At 28.2% G+C, this 16,574-nt stretch overlaps 2 protein-coding genes across 3 annotated transcripts in view; one reads left to right on the top strand and one right to left on the bottom strand.

The window, feature by feature from the left end:
- Positions 1–3,493, top strand: part of LOC100200314 (intraflagellar transport protein 140 homolog) — a 68,980-nt gene extending 65,487 nt beyond the window's left edge. For both annotated transcript variants that reach the window (XM_065804012.1, XM_065804011.1), the window contains 3 exons: positions 1,791–1,957; positions 2,643–2,784; positions 3,052–3,493. In XM_065804012.1, coding sequence (XP_065660084.1) covers positions 1,791–1,957; positions 2,643–2,784; positions 3,052–3,234 — 492 coding nt within the window. In that variant the 3' untranslated portion in view covers positions 3,235–3,493. The remainder of the gene's footprint in view (positions 1–1,790; positions 1,958–2,642; positions 2,785–3,051) is intronic.
- Positions 3,494–11,730: 8,237 nt separating this feature from the next.
- LOC136084014 (uncharacterized) lies at positions 11,731–14,695 on the bottom strand. Its single transcript, XM_065804010.1, has 2 exons — positions 12,991–14,695; positions 11,731–12,854 (listed from the first exon to the last, which is right to left on the bottom strand). Exons 1-2 carry the CDS (start codon positions 13,765–13,767, stop codon positions 11,898–11,900), a joined length of 1,734 nt encoding a protein of 577 aa, XP_065660082.1. The 5' UTR covers positions 13,768–14,695; the 3' UTR covers positions 11,731–11,897.
- Positions 14,696–16,574: the final 1,879 nt, after the last annotated feature.

The following is a 16,574-nucleotide window of genomic DNA, read 5'->3' as shown; positions in this document are numbered from 1 at the left end:
ATAAAGAAAACCAATGGCAAATGACTAAACTTTACCAACAAAAGTGTGTTTAATTTTCCAGATTAAAAAGAAAAGAAAAGCATCCTTTCAATTATAAATATTTAACAGCAAAGAATCAACAGGTAAATCAAAATATTGAAAAGTATTGCATCATGTGTAGTCATAGAACCTTTTTTTAATCATAAAACCATTAACTGTACGATGACTGTTAAGAGAACTTTTGTCAGCTCAAAGTATAGTGCATATTCAGCATAGTTTTGTGAGCATTCTAACATTAAAATGAGGAACTTGGATTAACTCTAAATCAAGTTAGCTTTGATAGTATTGTAAGAAATAAACTTTCAGCTGAAGTTTGTTGAAGCTGGAAAAAAGCTAAATGGCCACTTTACTGTCACAAGCCTAAGTGAGGTTGAAGAGAAATGTCAGATGTCAAAACTTGCAAATATTATTATGGCATACATTTCCACTGCTATAAGCATCCATACTGTTAGTATGATGTTGACTATTGAACCGTGGTCAGCTTAAAACCTTTTGTGAAATATAGTGATAAAATCTTATAAGTTCTGGCAAAACATAAATTGTAAAAAAACTTCAAGAATGTTATCCATTAGCCATTGCTTGAGTTTCTTGGTAACAAGCTTTTGCTTGATACTATTCCACCCATGGAGCTTCATTTGCTACTTGGGGTAGTGAATCATTTTGTCAAATAACAAAACATCACTGCATATTCCAATTCGACCTTATTATGGAGGCATTTTAATGGTAGTTTTAAATATTATGGAGGGCATTTTAATGGTAATGTGTAAAACTTTTTAGAATGTTGTATCCTTTAAAGAATCTCTCTGAAAAAAATCAGCTTCTATCAATTTACTTTGTTCATCTATACCTTGCTTTGTTCGGAGATGTTGTCAAATAATAACTTGGATCCTGATTTTGAAAAAAATCTTTCTGTCTCAGTCACACAAAAATTACATGTTATTTTCCATCATGTACCACAATTTTTAAAAAAAAATTATCATTGGTTCAATTAGTAAACAACAACACTATTCAATGTCAAACCACACTGGGAGAGATACAAAAACCATACTGGGAGAGATACAAAAACCACACTGGGAGATAAAAGACATACTTCTCATCTTGATTTTTCAAAAAATCAAGAAAAATAAGTGGAAAATAAATAAGTGGAAAATAACCTCATTGAAAAATTATGTAATTCCCTAAAAAAGCCTTTGAATTAGACACTGACAGGTATATATTACGGTCTAAACTTTTATCTAAAGAAAATGTTTTACATTTCATTTTAAACAAAATCTAACCCTACTAGTGGAAAGAAATGCTTAAGTTTAGTAAAAGTCTTTAAAAACTTAAATATCTCTCACAGATAGTAATTTAAGATTTAAAAACTACATAAATAAAAATAAAAGCAGGCAATACATGAGTATTTACTATTAGTGATGTTTTTGAAGTTCAGGAAACTTGTTGAATTTTCATATATGGGATTTCATATATGAAAATTCATATATGTATTACTGAAGCGGCCTTCTAGACCTTGAGGAGGTGAATTAACATTAAAAATATATATACATATATTCACAAATAATTTGCAAAAAAAAACCAACTCTTCTAAAATTCAAAAGCACAGTAATGTTAAGTAGTAAATAGAAATTTATAACTAATTAATTTTTACGTTTAAATTTTCCCTTGAGATATTCCCATGTCCTCATCTAATGTCTCATCTAAACTTTTTGATTTTTTAATAACTACCTTTATATAAATGTACTATTATTCAGGTTGAGATAGACGAGTTTGAGAATTATGAAAAAGCGTTTGGTGCACTTACTGAGGCTTACAAGTGTCTTTCAAAAGCTAAACCAAAAAATGTTACAGTTCAAGAAGAAAAACTTGCATTAATCAAAACAAAATTAACTCTCATGAAAAAATATATACATGCAAGAAAGTGAGTTTTTTCAGCGTATATGAATGTATGTATGTGTATATGTATATATATATATATATATATATATATATATATATATATATATATATATATATATATATATATATATATATATATATATATATATATATATATATATATATATATATATATATATATATATATATATATATATATATATATGTAAATTATGTTAGTGTATTTTACAAATAGAGTGCTCAATGTTCTTAAAGAACAGAGCAACAATAAATTAGTAAAAAACACTTATCTAACTTTTATCTTCTACTTTAAGTTTAACCATTGCTGGATCATCAGGAAGAGTTCCTTCTTGGATATATATAACTCATCCTAATGATTAACCATTGCTGGATCATCAGGAAGAGTTCCTTCTTGGATATATATAACTCTTCCTAATGATCCAGCAATGGTTAAACTTAAAGTAGAAGATAAAAGTTAGATAAGTGTTTTTTACTAATTTATATATGTATGTATATATATAGAATTATGTATGTATTTATGTGTATATATATATATATATATATTATATATATATATATTTTATATATATATATATATATATATATATATATATATATATATATATATATATATATATATATATATATATATATATATATATATATATATAGATATAGATATATATAGATATAGATATATTTTTTAGAGAGTATTCGAGCACTCCTGATGAAAGCGTCAGCTCTTGTGAATTGCTTTTAGAAGATCCGGATGTTAATGTAGCAATACAAGTTAAACATATTTACGCTTTCTTAATAGAGCATTACGTTAATGTTCGTAACTATAAAAAAGTAAAAATATTGTTTTATTAAGTGTTTTTTGTAGTTAATTTTATATTGCATCGTTTTGTAGAAGTTGTGATGTTCTTAATGTTGTAGGTTACGATGTTGGTGTTATTGTCAATATTTTAGATTATTTTTTGTAATTTGTAAATAATATTATTGACATACACATGATATTGTTGTGGGAAAAGTTATTTTTGTTAATCTCGTTTTTCTTTTGTAGACGTTTTTAATGTTTTGTGTGTACTTTCATTAAACTTCTAAAATATTTATTAGGCATATCATTTAATGGAAGATTTTCGCAAGTGCTGTCCTTCCGTAAAACTTGAAAAAGTTATTTCTAAAGGGCATATTCAAAAAGTATATACAGAACTTGGAATCGCATTAAAACCAACTAAAGACAAAGAAATAGATAAAGACCCAGAGGAAGAGATAGATGAAGAAGATGGATATATTTAGTTATAAAAGATGAAAAGATGGATGCGTTTAGTTATAAAAACGTTTATTTTTCAGTATTAAGAACATTGAGGATTTGATTTTCTTTTCTCGTAAAAAGAAAAGGAAATTGCAAATCAATAGTTTTAGTTACGTTGATATGCGCCCACGTACGCACACAGCTTTTTAATTTAAAAAAACTATAATTTATTTGTAAATTTTTATTGTAAATAAGAATATTCAGTGAAGATTTTTAAAACATTTAAAATATATAATATAGAAATACCAAGAAGCTTTTTTATACTTCACTGTCTCCTTATTTGGTTTGTGTCTGAAGTCAATTTAAATAACTTAATCGAATATATTTAAATATGTTAAATTGACGTAATGAATTTAAAAAAAGGTTCTTGCTTTTAATGCAATATTCCAAATACTTTAAATAAGTTACGTCTTACGTCCATAACATTATTTTAAATTTGTATTCCGGGATTCCGGGATGTGTATCAATGTACTTATGGACATATCTGTAAAATACGTTATTCTTAAGGGCTATAAAAAATCGAAAGTAAAATTTCTGTTTTACCAGGTTCTAAACAAAATAATCCAAATCAACGATCGTTGCTTCTCCTATAAGAGGAGCTATTTTGATAAGGGTCGTTGAAAAATTCTTTTCAAAATAGCTCTCTATAAGAGGAGCTATTTCGATAAGAATCGTTAAAAAATTTGGAATATTTACCTGATAAAATAGAAACTTTACTTTTTTATCTCCTTTAATAATTACGTATTTTTAACAGCGAAATTTTACTTAAGTTTTTAATTGCGGAATATATCTTAAGCTTATAATATATTCCACTGTTAAAATTTTGAGTAGACTTGAAATCTTTAAATACTTTAGGTTGACGAGATCGTCATTCTAATTTGTTTGTTTGGCTTAACAAGCAAAAAGTTTTAACTTGCCATACTTTCCAACGTTCTTGTTTGCAACTTATATTAAACAGGGGTATGTCAAAAAGTTTTAACTTGCCATACTTTCCAACGTTCTTGTTTGCAACTTATATTTAACAGGGGTATGTCAAAAAGTTTTTTATTATGAAAAAAAAAAAAAAATTTCGGCTGTTTTTTATTACTGTTCATAATGTTTTTTTGAACGTCAACTTTTTTATATATAATAAGTATAAAAATTAGCGATATTGTAGAGATTTAAAAATAATAAACTTTACCGTAAAAACCGTCCTTAACCATTTTGGTAAAGTTATTTTCAATATCTCGGGTTTTTATCATTTAGTTTTTATCATTAGTAACTTTACCTCTGTTACCCCTTAAAACTCGTATTTACTATATAAGTTGGAAAAACATGTTTTATGCACCAATTTAAGCTGAACACAACACATTTATTTCCAAATGGAAATCATACTTTTTAACAATGCAAAAATCTAAAACAAACAGCTAGATAAAAATAAAAATATATATTCAAAATGCTGGAAAACCCGACTGAGTGGCGGGCATAATCATTTGATTTTATTCGGTTAACAATCTATGGTTTGTATTAGACCTAAACTTAAAAATAGAAATAATAAAAATGAATAAACAAGAAATAAATAGTTAGAGAGTTAACTTAAAACATCCTGGAACCCGTACAAATACACTATAAAACTAAAATTTCATATATAAGAAACCGAGTTTAAATAAAAACTACAATAACAAAATATTCTGAAATAAAAGTTTTACTGGATATTTACAAATAGTTCAAGCTTCTAAGGTAAACACCAGTTAAATTATAATAGAAACCATATAATTATATTAATTATAAAACAATATTAATAAGTAATAATGACAGTAACAAATATGTAAATAAAACATCACATTTAATCCTTTACTGGAAAAACGTTCCGAAAATAAATAGGTTATGCTAATAGAAAACTTAGATACGGACTAAATTACAACGAATTAATCCTTATCGTCACTTTTTTCTGTTTGCAAGTGAGAAAAACAAAAAAATTTTGTATTAAGTATTAATCAAACTACGCATAAATATTAAGCATATCTGTGTTAAGGTGGTTCCTATAGAAAAGTGCTGAAAAAAGTTGAGTTTTATCTGTATTAAAGTTCACCAGCATCACTTTAGTATTAAAGGTGGTGTATGTTTTCAAAATGGTTCAGTTAAAAAAGATAGAATAAGTAATTGAATGTCGAAAAAAAAAGCATCAGATGATGGTAAAAAGAGAAGAAAGACAATCAGGAACATTAAGAAAGGATTTATAGAAATTCAAAATGAAAAAGAAGTAAGAGATCCTTGTCTTTCTGGTAGATATTAAATTTTAAATTATGTTTTTGATGAATATTTGTGTTTTTCTCAAGATGTGTTTTTCTGACTTTTGCTTCAACATCAAATATATATTTCATAAAATAATTGTACTATGGCTCTAAAATTTTCGCTCTTTGTCCATTTAACATATACCTATGCCATTCACCAAAATCAAGGTTCTAATGTTTTTTTAGAAATTATGACCCAAAAACTGTAAGGAACCCCCTTATTTATGATCTTAAAACTATTTTTGTTACAATAACATTTATTCAATATTGGAAGAAGCTATTTTTATAATTTTGGTGAATGTTTTAACCTATTAACAATGAATATTTAGGGCAAATTTGAAGTTTTTTTGATAAATTGTTTCTAAGTTATTAGGTTTATAAGATATACCAAAATTGCATCAAATTTAGGTAAATATTGTATTAAAAAAGGACTTTTTTTTTGTTTTTAATAAAGGTTTAGTTTTAGCCTATTGAATATAAAGAACCATAAAAATATAACAAAATAACTTCATTGAACGATTTGGATTTTTCTATAGGAACCACCTTAAATAAATTCGTAACGCCTGTCTGCCTGAAACAACAAAAAATTCATAATTAAATGTCAAATATGTTAGTGTGTATTCTACAAAAAGAGTTTTAATATTTTTAAAGAGAAGTAATAAGTTAGTAAAAGATACTTGTTTCACTTTTAGCAAACAGAAACAAGTATAATCAAAATTGACTATTTTCATACCACTGAATTACTTTTTTGGAGTAATTGATGCCAATCTCTGGCTAAAATAAGGTTGTTCTTTTTAATTAAAAGAAGAAAAAGTTGTTTTTTCAAGCATTCAGTCACATATAGATCTGATTTCAAAGGTTGGTTTGTTTTAAAAGAAGAGCTTTTAAAACCACAATTATATATAATCTGCCATACTAGGAACTTGGGAGCAAGTTTTTAATTCAAATGCACTTAAATTTGTCAGAAGCTTTTTAAGGTTTTGACTGATAATAGTATGGATTACCTTGAAGCATCGAGTGATCTTTTTTACAGTAAGTTTCATCGTCTTCTAAAATGTATAAATATGTTTTCATAATTAATTTTAGCTCGTCCGATTGCCTTGGTTTCTCCATCAAGCGACTTTTTTGGTATTCTTTTCTTGTAATATGCTTTCAGATTTTTCATTTTGAATACTCTTTTAACAAAAGATCTACTGTATTTAAACTTTTTGTCTAAAGCTTGTTGTGACTGAGTTGGATTTTGCTTGTTTTTGAAAAACTTGGTTTTCCACCACTTATTGATTTTTTTTTTACAGTTTTATTTTCCTTATAACGTTTTATAACAATTTTAACCGTTGATTTTGGAATATGAGAACGATGGATTTTCTATGTAAAATTTCAATAAAAAATTTCGGTTTTCAGACTCTTTACTCGACACAGCAAAAACTAATGCATAGCAGACATAGCAAAAACTAATGAGAAGTAAAACTACACCCTTCTACAAAACTACACCCTTCAACAAAAAAAAACTTATTATGTAAGCATCGTTATAAAAAAAAATTATTACAATTGATGCATTGATTTTTAAGAAAACTCTTTTTAAAATTGTCCAAATTTCAACCAATCATGGTGATATAATCTCACCATTTAAATCAATTCCTGGTGTTTTAAAATCAAAATCATTATCACTATCTTTATCTTCATTATTTAGATCACAGGTCTTCATTACTCAGATCACAGGTAATTCAATATTCATTAGATGTGATATAGTATATAAAGAAGAACAGTATAAGGTTTGTTAAGCAAACATTTACTTTAAATTCTTCTTATTTTACAAGAAATTTTTTAAAATCAGTTTTGCGGTAAACCTTGTCTTAACAAACTGTTAAGAAAACTTATTTATTGTTAAAACTTTGAGTTGTGATTTTCACAAATGCAAGAAAACATTTTAAATTACACGAACTGGCAATAATAAAAAAACATCTAATTTTTACACAAAAAGTTTAAACGGCTCTATAGCAAACTGAAAAATTTACATTAAATGGGGTATATTCCAGATCTCGACTCATATGGAAAACAGGTTAAAAATATTGAATAAAAAATCATAAAATAAAGAGCCTTTGATAAAACACAAACTGCTGTGCAAGTATTTAAAAGCTTACTATACTCAAATCTACAAAACTTAATAACTTAGTAATCTTGCCTTCAACCATATCAATGAGGCAGCATTTGAAGACTTTGTCAAATACTTGGGTCCAAAGCTTCATTTGAAGTTAGCCAGAATTATGGTTATATCAAAGCTTCCTCTTTATTATTGATTTGTAAAGAAGGCAGAAATCAACAAGATTGTAACAGATCTAAGAGATAATGCTGTTAGAGTATCATTTACAATTGATTTGTGGTCGTTAAAGTTAGCCATTTTTAGAAAATTTGATTATTACATTAGTAATGGAATTTTGTCAATACTTTATTGTGGAAGGCAATAACGCCAAATGAATAACATCGAATAGTCTGTTAAAAATAAAATAAAATTGGTGGAATACCAAAAAAAATACAAATTGGCTATTCTTGTGGTGTGTGAGTGCCTAAGTTTCCTTAAAGTAACAAAACACTGTTGATGCATTTAAGTTGTAATTTAAACTGCTATCCAGAACACGTAAAAATAGCATTTGCCAATAAAGGATCAGAACAGAGTTTGTCACGATGAACAATCAAAGAAAAGATGATTCGGCTAGTGAAATTGGTAATTAACTCATTTGTTTGAACGCTTTTAATATTATATTTGAAACATACAATTAAGCTTGATTATAACATTGGTTTTAAAAAAAAACTTGGCTGGTCTGAACACAATTTTTACAACCGAGTTCGACAAAAGTTTTAAACTGAATTTTTCCAATTGATTTTAATTGCCAGTTGACAAATTCTTGATTTACAATTTATAATACAATTTATTTTGTATAATAAATGTTAAGACCTGCTCAAAATTTAGCCTGATAATGATTTGGTCTAGCCAAAAGAGGAATTTGAACAGGTAATTTTTATTGAGTTTGATTTTTTTCAGAACTAAAAATTATTAAAATTCTTTATTCCAAATAATTCAAAACTTTATGAATAGTAAAAAAATTTAATTTTTTTTCTAACAAATTGTTGTCATTATTGGTTTACTTGTCAAGATTAAAAAGATGTCTTTTTTTATATATTTGTGTATATTTTTACTCTGAGCAACAACCTGCCATTTGCCAAGTGGTGTCCAAAAATTTCAACATTGAAGAACACCTGAGTTCTCAACTTAATAAGTCATCAAACAGCAAAGAGACCAAAGTGTTTTCCAAAACACTAAAGTCAATATTAGAAAGGAGATTCCCGGTTTTTGGGACCAAATAAAATCCTCTATAAAGCTTGTTTTTGGTCCCACAAACCATAAATATAGATTTATGGTTATAGAGCAATTCTCCACCCATTTTACAAAAAACTCACATTTCCCAACATGAAAATGCGACTTAATGGGAAATAATAAAGCTGAAGATCAAGGAGACTAAAGTTGGGCCAGCCCAGGACTTCAACCAATGAATTCTTGAGGATGTTAATGAGGAGAACTTGACAATGAAGCAAAAATTAGGAAAGTGGAATTTAAAAAAATTGAGAAAATTTGCTTTTAAAAAAAGAAAATCATTTTAATTAATAATCTTATTTCTTCAGAGCAAGAACAAGGTCTTCTCAATCGAGCCAGTACACCCAGTCACTGTTTTTATTCAGCCATCAGTCCTATGCAGTTAGAAATGAACAGGTACTTCAACTTGACGGAGAGTAAAGATCTTCGCAAAGATCAATAAAAATGAAGCAGAGGAGAATGCTAAATAGAAAATTTTTTTGTTTGTTTGTTTGTTTATATATATTTTGCAGTTTAAATATTGCTACCAAACCAAAATGTACAAATATTTACATGGCCGGGATAAAAGAAGACGTCAGTAGTCTTATCACTAAGCCCCGTATTTTTACATTGCAAGCAATTATTTTATAAGATATAATTTTTCTTTAACACCGTTAAAATTTACTTGATATTAAATTTAAATTAACAAAAGCAAAAAATAAAAAAGGCTGACACAATTTAATAAAAGATAATAAAAACCTTGCGATGTACGAAAAAAAATTAAATAAAAGAGTTGATTTAAAATAAAAAATTATAAAAAGAACTTTTTCTTAAATAATTTTAAATAAACGGTTTTGGTTTGAAAATCTTTGAGCCTTTCATAATAAGGAAATATATTTTTATATTTTATTTTATATTGTACTTATATCGTGTTCTCGCCACGAAAGGTTTTCGTCGAGAAATACTCCTAAGTACGCGCAAGAGCCCTCTCTTTTTATATAACAATTATCAAGATGGGAAATTTTAAAAGAATAGTTTTTTTGTGTGGAGTCTATGAAAAAGTGTGTATCTGGTTTTACTTATATTTAAGAATGGCTTATTTGACATAAACCAATCAGTTAAATTTGTGAGTTCCTTATTGACCGTGTTAAATGAGAGATCGATATTCATTATTTGAGTTAAGATTGATTGGAAGGCTATTTTGATTAACTTCCTTTTATCAGTTACTTCTTCAATTTTATACATGGTTTCATTTGTAAATATTTTTTTTTGATAAATTTATTATATAAGCCTGTTTGTTTGTTTTTTGGAAAATTTAGTTTTTCAATGCAATTTTTTTAAGAAATCTATTAGAAGACCTTATCACTGAGCACCGCCACATCATTAGTATTTATTTAGTTGATTGCCAATTCCATTTAACGGACAGCGCTCATGTTTTCGAGCGCGATTTTTGATTATATCTTTGACGAATATAAAGTTGAAATGCCAATTTTATATTAGTTTTCTAATGATAATGATATTCATTTCTAATGATATTGATAATAATTTCTAATGATATCGATATTAATTCGTCAAAATTTGAAAAGAACAAGTTTAAATTTGTCAAAATTTGAATAAATTTGAATTTAAATTTCTAGTTCGATTTTGACTCAAATTCAAATTAGACAAATTTTGATCACTTTAAATTTCATTTTCCAAATCAATATTCGAACAAATTTGAATGGATTCGACCAAGCGGAATGTGACTGGTTAAATTTTAATTATGAAAGTTTCGCGTTGTTTTGTTAAAATTTATGTTACTAAAAAGACTTTGAAAGACTAAAAAGAACCTGAAAAATGAATTTAACTTCGTTCCCCCTCCAACTATATTATATTTTTTTGATAATCTTTTCACTCTTTTGCAAACTTAAATTGAGCGACTGATAGAACCTCAGAAAGTGCCACCTCTGCACCACTCCAACTCTGCACATTAAGTTATGCCTTTCAAATACATCAAAAAATTTTTTACAAAGCTGTGCAAAATTAAGGTTCTTTGTCAAACCATAGATCAAGAAGACATAGAACATTACGAGTTTGCCAAGTTCTTGAATAGAAAAAAGAGATTGGCTAAGAGCAGTTTTGTTGCAGTTGGTCATAGTTTCCTGTGTAATCACAAAATGAAAGCTATGTGTAGTTAGTTATGAGTCTTAAAAGAATTACATTAAAATGGTATGTAAAATGTCATCTAACGTCCAAATTCTAAACGCTTATCTTAATAATTTTTTTCTCCAATATTCAAAAGTTTTCTCTCTATTATATTCACAAGGAGCTTAGTCATAGTAGCAAGACAAACGCTTTCAGAAAGATGTATCGGACTTTAAACGCCTTTATCAAAGACAGTATAATAAAAATAATAATGGTAAACTTCATTTGGGGGCTACTTTGAGAAAGTCATCACTCTAAAAATGGAATTATTCTGTAGTTTTTTTACCATTTTCGATCTATTCAATATGCGTTTTTTTTTAACTATACTGGATAAACAATAAGTTAAAGTTTTTCTTGTTCTATCTCAAAAACGAATTTTTATTTGTGTTGTGATTATAAAATCAAAGTTTGTGCCTAATGTTTGTCTTTCCGCAGTCATTAGAAGTCAGCATTTGAAATATTACACTTAAAACATTATGACAAAAAGTGTGTTTCATAGTAAGTTTAACTTTTGTTAAGAAGGTTGGATACCAAGTAATAAATGTTTAAAAATAATTATAAAAATATCATACTTTAAAAGATCTAGAAATTATCTAAACCAATATAAACTTTGATAGGTATGATATTCTTTTAATAAAAAAAGTTTATGGATTAATTCAAAAAAAAATTCTGTGTTCGTTACAACCTTTTGCATAAATTTGGATAAATCAAGTTTATAAACATAAAAACAGACTACATTTAAACGTCAAGAAAATACATGTAAGATGATGTTCAAAGGTGATAAGAAATTTTATATAATCACCATAAAGTATTCTAAAATTATTCATTTGTTTTTGCATTTTTAATCGCAATAGATTTTTGTTATATGGTTTACCTTCTTCTCAATTTCATTTATTTTAGGTCTTTGAACAGGGCTAAATTTCCAACACGACTTCATAAGATTAATAATATTTATGTCAACACTTACATCTTTTGGAATGTCAGGAGTTATACCATTTTCTCCCACTTGCTTTTGCAACTGAACATATGAAAGATTATTAAATGGCTCTTCTTCATAAATTATTTCAAAAAGAATTAAAGACAACGAGTAAATGTCGCACATAAACCACGCAGATGCAGCTATTAACTCCCCTCTTAACACTTCTGGAGCGGAATAGCGCGGTGTTCCGATATTTTTAAAATGTTGTTCAATACTGGAGCCCGAAGTTTCTGTATTATGTTTAATGATGCTTAATCCAAAATCGCAAATTTTTGCAACGCAAACGTTTTCCTTTTCATTATAACGTATCAAAATATTTTGAGTTTTCAAATCACAATGAGCAATTCGGTTTTCATGCAAATAAAGTAAACCCTTACATACGTGTGATATGATTTTAAGACGTTCTTCCTCAGAAAAGTCTATATCAATCTTAGCTTCAAACAAACTCATGTCCATGTATTCCATTATAATGCATAAGTTCGGAGTAACTGTGCATGCACCTAAAAATTTGACAACGTTTGGATGATTTAACATATAATAGTTTGTGACCTCTTTTGTAAAATCCTTTAGACGATTTTTTGAAATTCTTTGAAGACGTAGTTTTTTTACAGCCACAATTGTATCTTTCCATTTAGATAAATAAACTTCCCCAAAGCCCCCGGATCCAATTTTTTTAACCAGCTCTAATTCTTCGTATGCAACATCTTTTCCAGATATGTTTGCAAATGATTGTAACGTATTTATAGGAATTAACTCTTGCGAGTCAAGTGCTAAATTATTTTCAATAGCTCTTCGATCCATCAAGTTTTGTATAATTTCCTTTTAAAACATTTAATAAATGTTAAATATATTAAAACTTAAGTTATACTATATTTTCAAGGAAGGTTGTAAATAATTCAAAACATTTATATATACAAAGTTTATGCTTTAAAATAATACTTTTAATATTAGTTACCTGAAGCTTATTGTCATACTCACTATAGTCATTTAGTTGTGGACATATTTCTTCGTAGGGGAAGGTGGGTATAGCAACAGCTTCTACTTTTTTCCTTAATGGTTTGGAACCAAGTGGTAATCCAACTCTTCCGTGTCTTCTGTTAAATGCGTTATCAACGTAAACTTTTTTTGATTTATGATTATTTTCTGTTAATTTAACAGCTTCTACCCCCATTCTTTTTTCTTCATGTATTTTTGTTTTTTGACTTTTCTCTGGAAATTGATGATTGCTTTGTGTTGAACTGTCATTATTTTTTGAAATGACCACGGAGCCAACTTCTAATCCAACTCTACCTACTCTGCGGTTAAAGGAATTGTCAACGTATGTTTTTTCATTGGAGTGATGATTACTTTTTTTTGAACTGTCATTATTTTTTGAAATAACCATGGAGCCAACTTCTAATCCAGCTCTACCTACTCTGCGGTTAAAGGAATTGTCAACGTATGTTTTTTCATTGGAGTGATGATTACTTTTTGTTGAACTGTCATTATTTTTTGAAATAACCATGGAGCCAACTTCCAATCCAACTCTACCTACACTACGGTTGTAAGCATTATCTACGTAACTGCGGTTTGATGATGAAGTAGATCCAGAAGAGTGACTTGCATAACCAGTGTAACTACTTTGTCTACTTGAACTTCCTGAGCTTCCACTTGAAATAACTGCGCTTCCATGGACCATTCCAACTCTACCAACACTTCTATTATAAGCATTGTCAACGTAGGTCTTAGGCATTTCTTAATAACAAAAAGAGGTGTTTGTTTATATGTGTTGTTGTATTTTTGTTGAGATGTAGCATAGAATAAGTTTGATTTTGCTAAAAATTAAGATTAAAGAAATACATCTTGTATTTGAATTTTTCAAAGTGAAAGTGTTATACCGACTTTCAAAACATAGATTTGTAAACAGATAAAACTGTTTACAAATCTATGTTTTGTTGTTTGCTTAAAGAAAACAATTTTAATCTTTAATTAGAAGTACAATGGTTGATAAAACGAGGTTTATAAACTCACAAAATGAGGCTTACATAGCTGAAGTTTTTTAACATCATTTGCTCATATAACAAGTAGTAATAAAAACATAACAGGTAAAGATAATAACATAAAGTAAAGATGTCGGTAAAAATAATTAAGGCACTTGAAAAAAACAGCAGTTTAAAGCTTTATAAAAATGAGCTAAAACATTTGCACGATTAATGTTATTATTTAAATTTTAAAAAGCTAAACATAAATTATGGATAAAGTTTAATTTGCGATAAAAAAAAGAAAGTGTAATCGAATACATTTAAACCTATTGCTTGAGAAATAAAGCAACTGTTATTGCTAAGTTATTCTATATAACATGTCTATCTTCTATATAAGCAGTTTGCAATCTTCTATATAACAGTTTGTGAAATATTCTTTCATAAAGTACAACAATGAAAATACTATTTTTCTATTTGTCTTTTATCTTATCTAGCTAAATTCAACTCATCTTTTATAAATTCTTACTGCAACTTATATACAATCACAGAACCACAACAACTCACATTAAAACCTGTATAAACACATTAACAATTAAACCATACAAACACAATAAAAAAAGTTGCCGATTACCAAATACTTTAACTATGAAACACGCAAACGTTACCATAGAATTACAGTTTGCAAACAATTGAAGACCCGACAAAATCAGAATATTTGGTGAAAAAACAATAATAAAACAAATTTGCTTCGGCGCTCAAAATATCGGGTTTACAATGCCAAACGAAAGTTTATGAGTTTATTTTTTGTCGGGGCTATAAATAAAAATTGAAAACTTTAAGTCAGGAGTTGTTGATGAGAGATCATTCGTAAAATTTATAAAGAAAGTAGTTTAGTCATGTTTTAGAGAAAGGTTAAACTGTTGATATGTCTTAGACTGGTTTTGTAAAATTTACATATGGAATTGGTAAAATTAGGTTTTGCAAAATTAAGTTTTGATTTTAGTAAAATTGAGTTTTGGATTTGGTAAAATTAAGTTTTGGTACAGTAAGGGGCTGTTTAAATACGGTAGTGGTGCAGTGGTAAAGCGCTCGCTTCATAAGCGAGAGGTTCCGAGTTCGATCCCCACCACGTTCCTGGTAGTACCGCGCTCAACTTGCTTCTCCGCGCAGCAGCCTTGTTCGTCAAGGTTCGTGTTTCGGAGTTAAAGAATTGAGAGAGGGTTATAACCACTATTAAGTAGCCTCCTCATCTGTAGTTGTCTTTCCGGCCTTGGGGAATAACAAAAAAACAAAAAAAACAAAAAAAAATGAGGCGAGCTAGCGTGGTTAGTCGGGCTGGCTCACTTGCATGAGGTCTCGCCATGTTTAATACTTACTTATAAAAGTTAAATTTATTTATATGAACCATAGACTAGCCCGGATAATTAAGATTTTGCCTAATTTTGGTGGGATCTCACTCAGGTGAGACATTACCGCAAACAAGGGAGCCTGCTTATGAATGTAGCTAATTGGATAAAAATCTCACGCCATTTTTTTTATCCGATCAAGTTAGATAATTTTTAAAACTGCGTCAAAAAGATTATAAACTTAGACTCACCTTTATGAACTGTACTTTTCTCGTTTCATTCCAGCCAAGTCGTCAATAATGTTATCAAAGTTGATTTTGGCTGTCGTGTCAGATTCAATTGATAACGCTGTCATAGTAATAAACATAAAAACTACAATAATAATAAAACAACAAAAACAATAATAATTATAGAAATATTAAGTCACTTGTTTTTATAAACACAATAGTTAACTATACAAAGTTGACAACATTAAACTAAATAAAAAATACATACCAAATATAAAAAACATACCAAATAAAAGCAACACACTAAAACATATAACAATATGAACAATTCACTACAATGCCCAATGAACATTACACAAGAAAACAACAACAACAGCAACAACAACAACAACAACAACAAAAAAACAAATAATGAAAACAACGCACAAAATATTTTGCACAACACCAAAAAAACGTCAGAGATTTACGGGAACGTTTTGCCGCGTCACAAATTACAAGGTTGAGGCTGTGGCTAGCGCAGGGCATGTTTGGATTTGGTTTGGATTTATTTCTAAAATGGTTTGGATTTATTTCTAAGATCCGTGCTTGTATTCTTGAGTGGATACCTTTCATATTCGATTGTTAAAGCTTTGTTTAAACGCATTTCACATTCTTTTCACGTTTTAACGTTCTAAACATGCTTTAGTGACGTCTCATGGGATTAAAGTCCTCTGCTAAGATGTGCCTAATAACTGTAACCTTTGGAAGATAATTGAGAGCCAGTGTTGTAACCAAATAGTTTACAGCAAAAAAAAACGCCTTGTCAATTGTTTTACTGTATGCAAAGGGCCATTTCGGATAATTTCATTAAATTTATCAGTTGAAAACGAAACAGGAAACACAACTGAATTGTTAATGTCAGAAAGGATCCCTTCAGCTCCAGCGCAAACTTAATTTCAAAAGCTAATCCTCCAGTAGAAATTGAATGGTTTTGAGGATTAGAAGGATGAGACGGCAAAAAATAAT

This window comes from Hydra vulgaris, chromosome 08 (assembly GCF_038396675.1).
Source record: "Hydra vulgaris chromosome 08, alternate assembly HydraT2T_AEP".
Taxonomy (NCBI): domain Eukaryota; kingdom Metazoa; phylum Cnidaria; class Hydrozoa; order Anthoathecata; family Hydridae; genus Hydra; species Hydra vulgaris.
The sequence above is the reverse complement of the archived record's forward strand: the minus strand, read 5'-3'. Positions and strand labels throughout refer to the sequence as shown.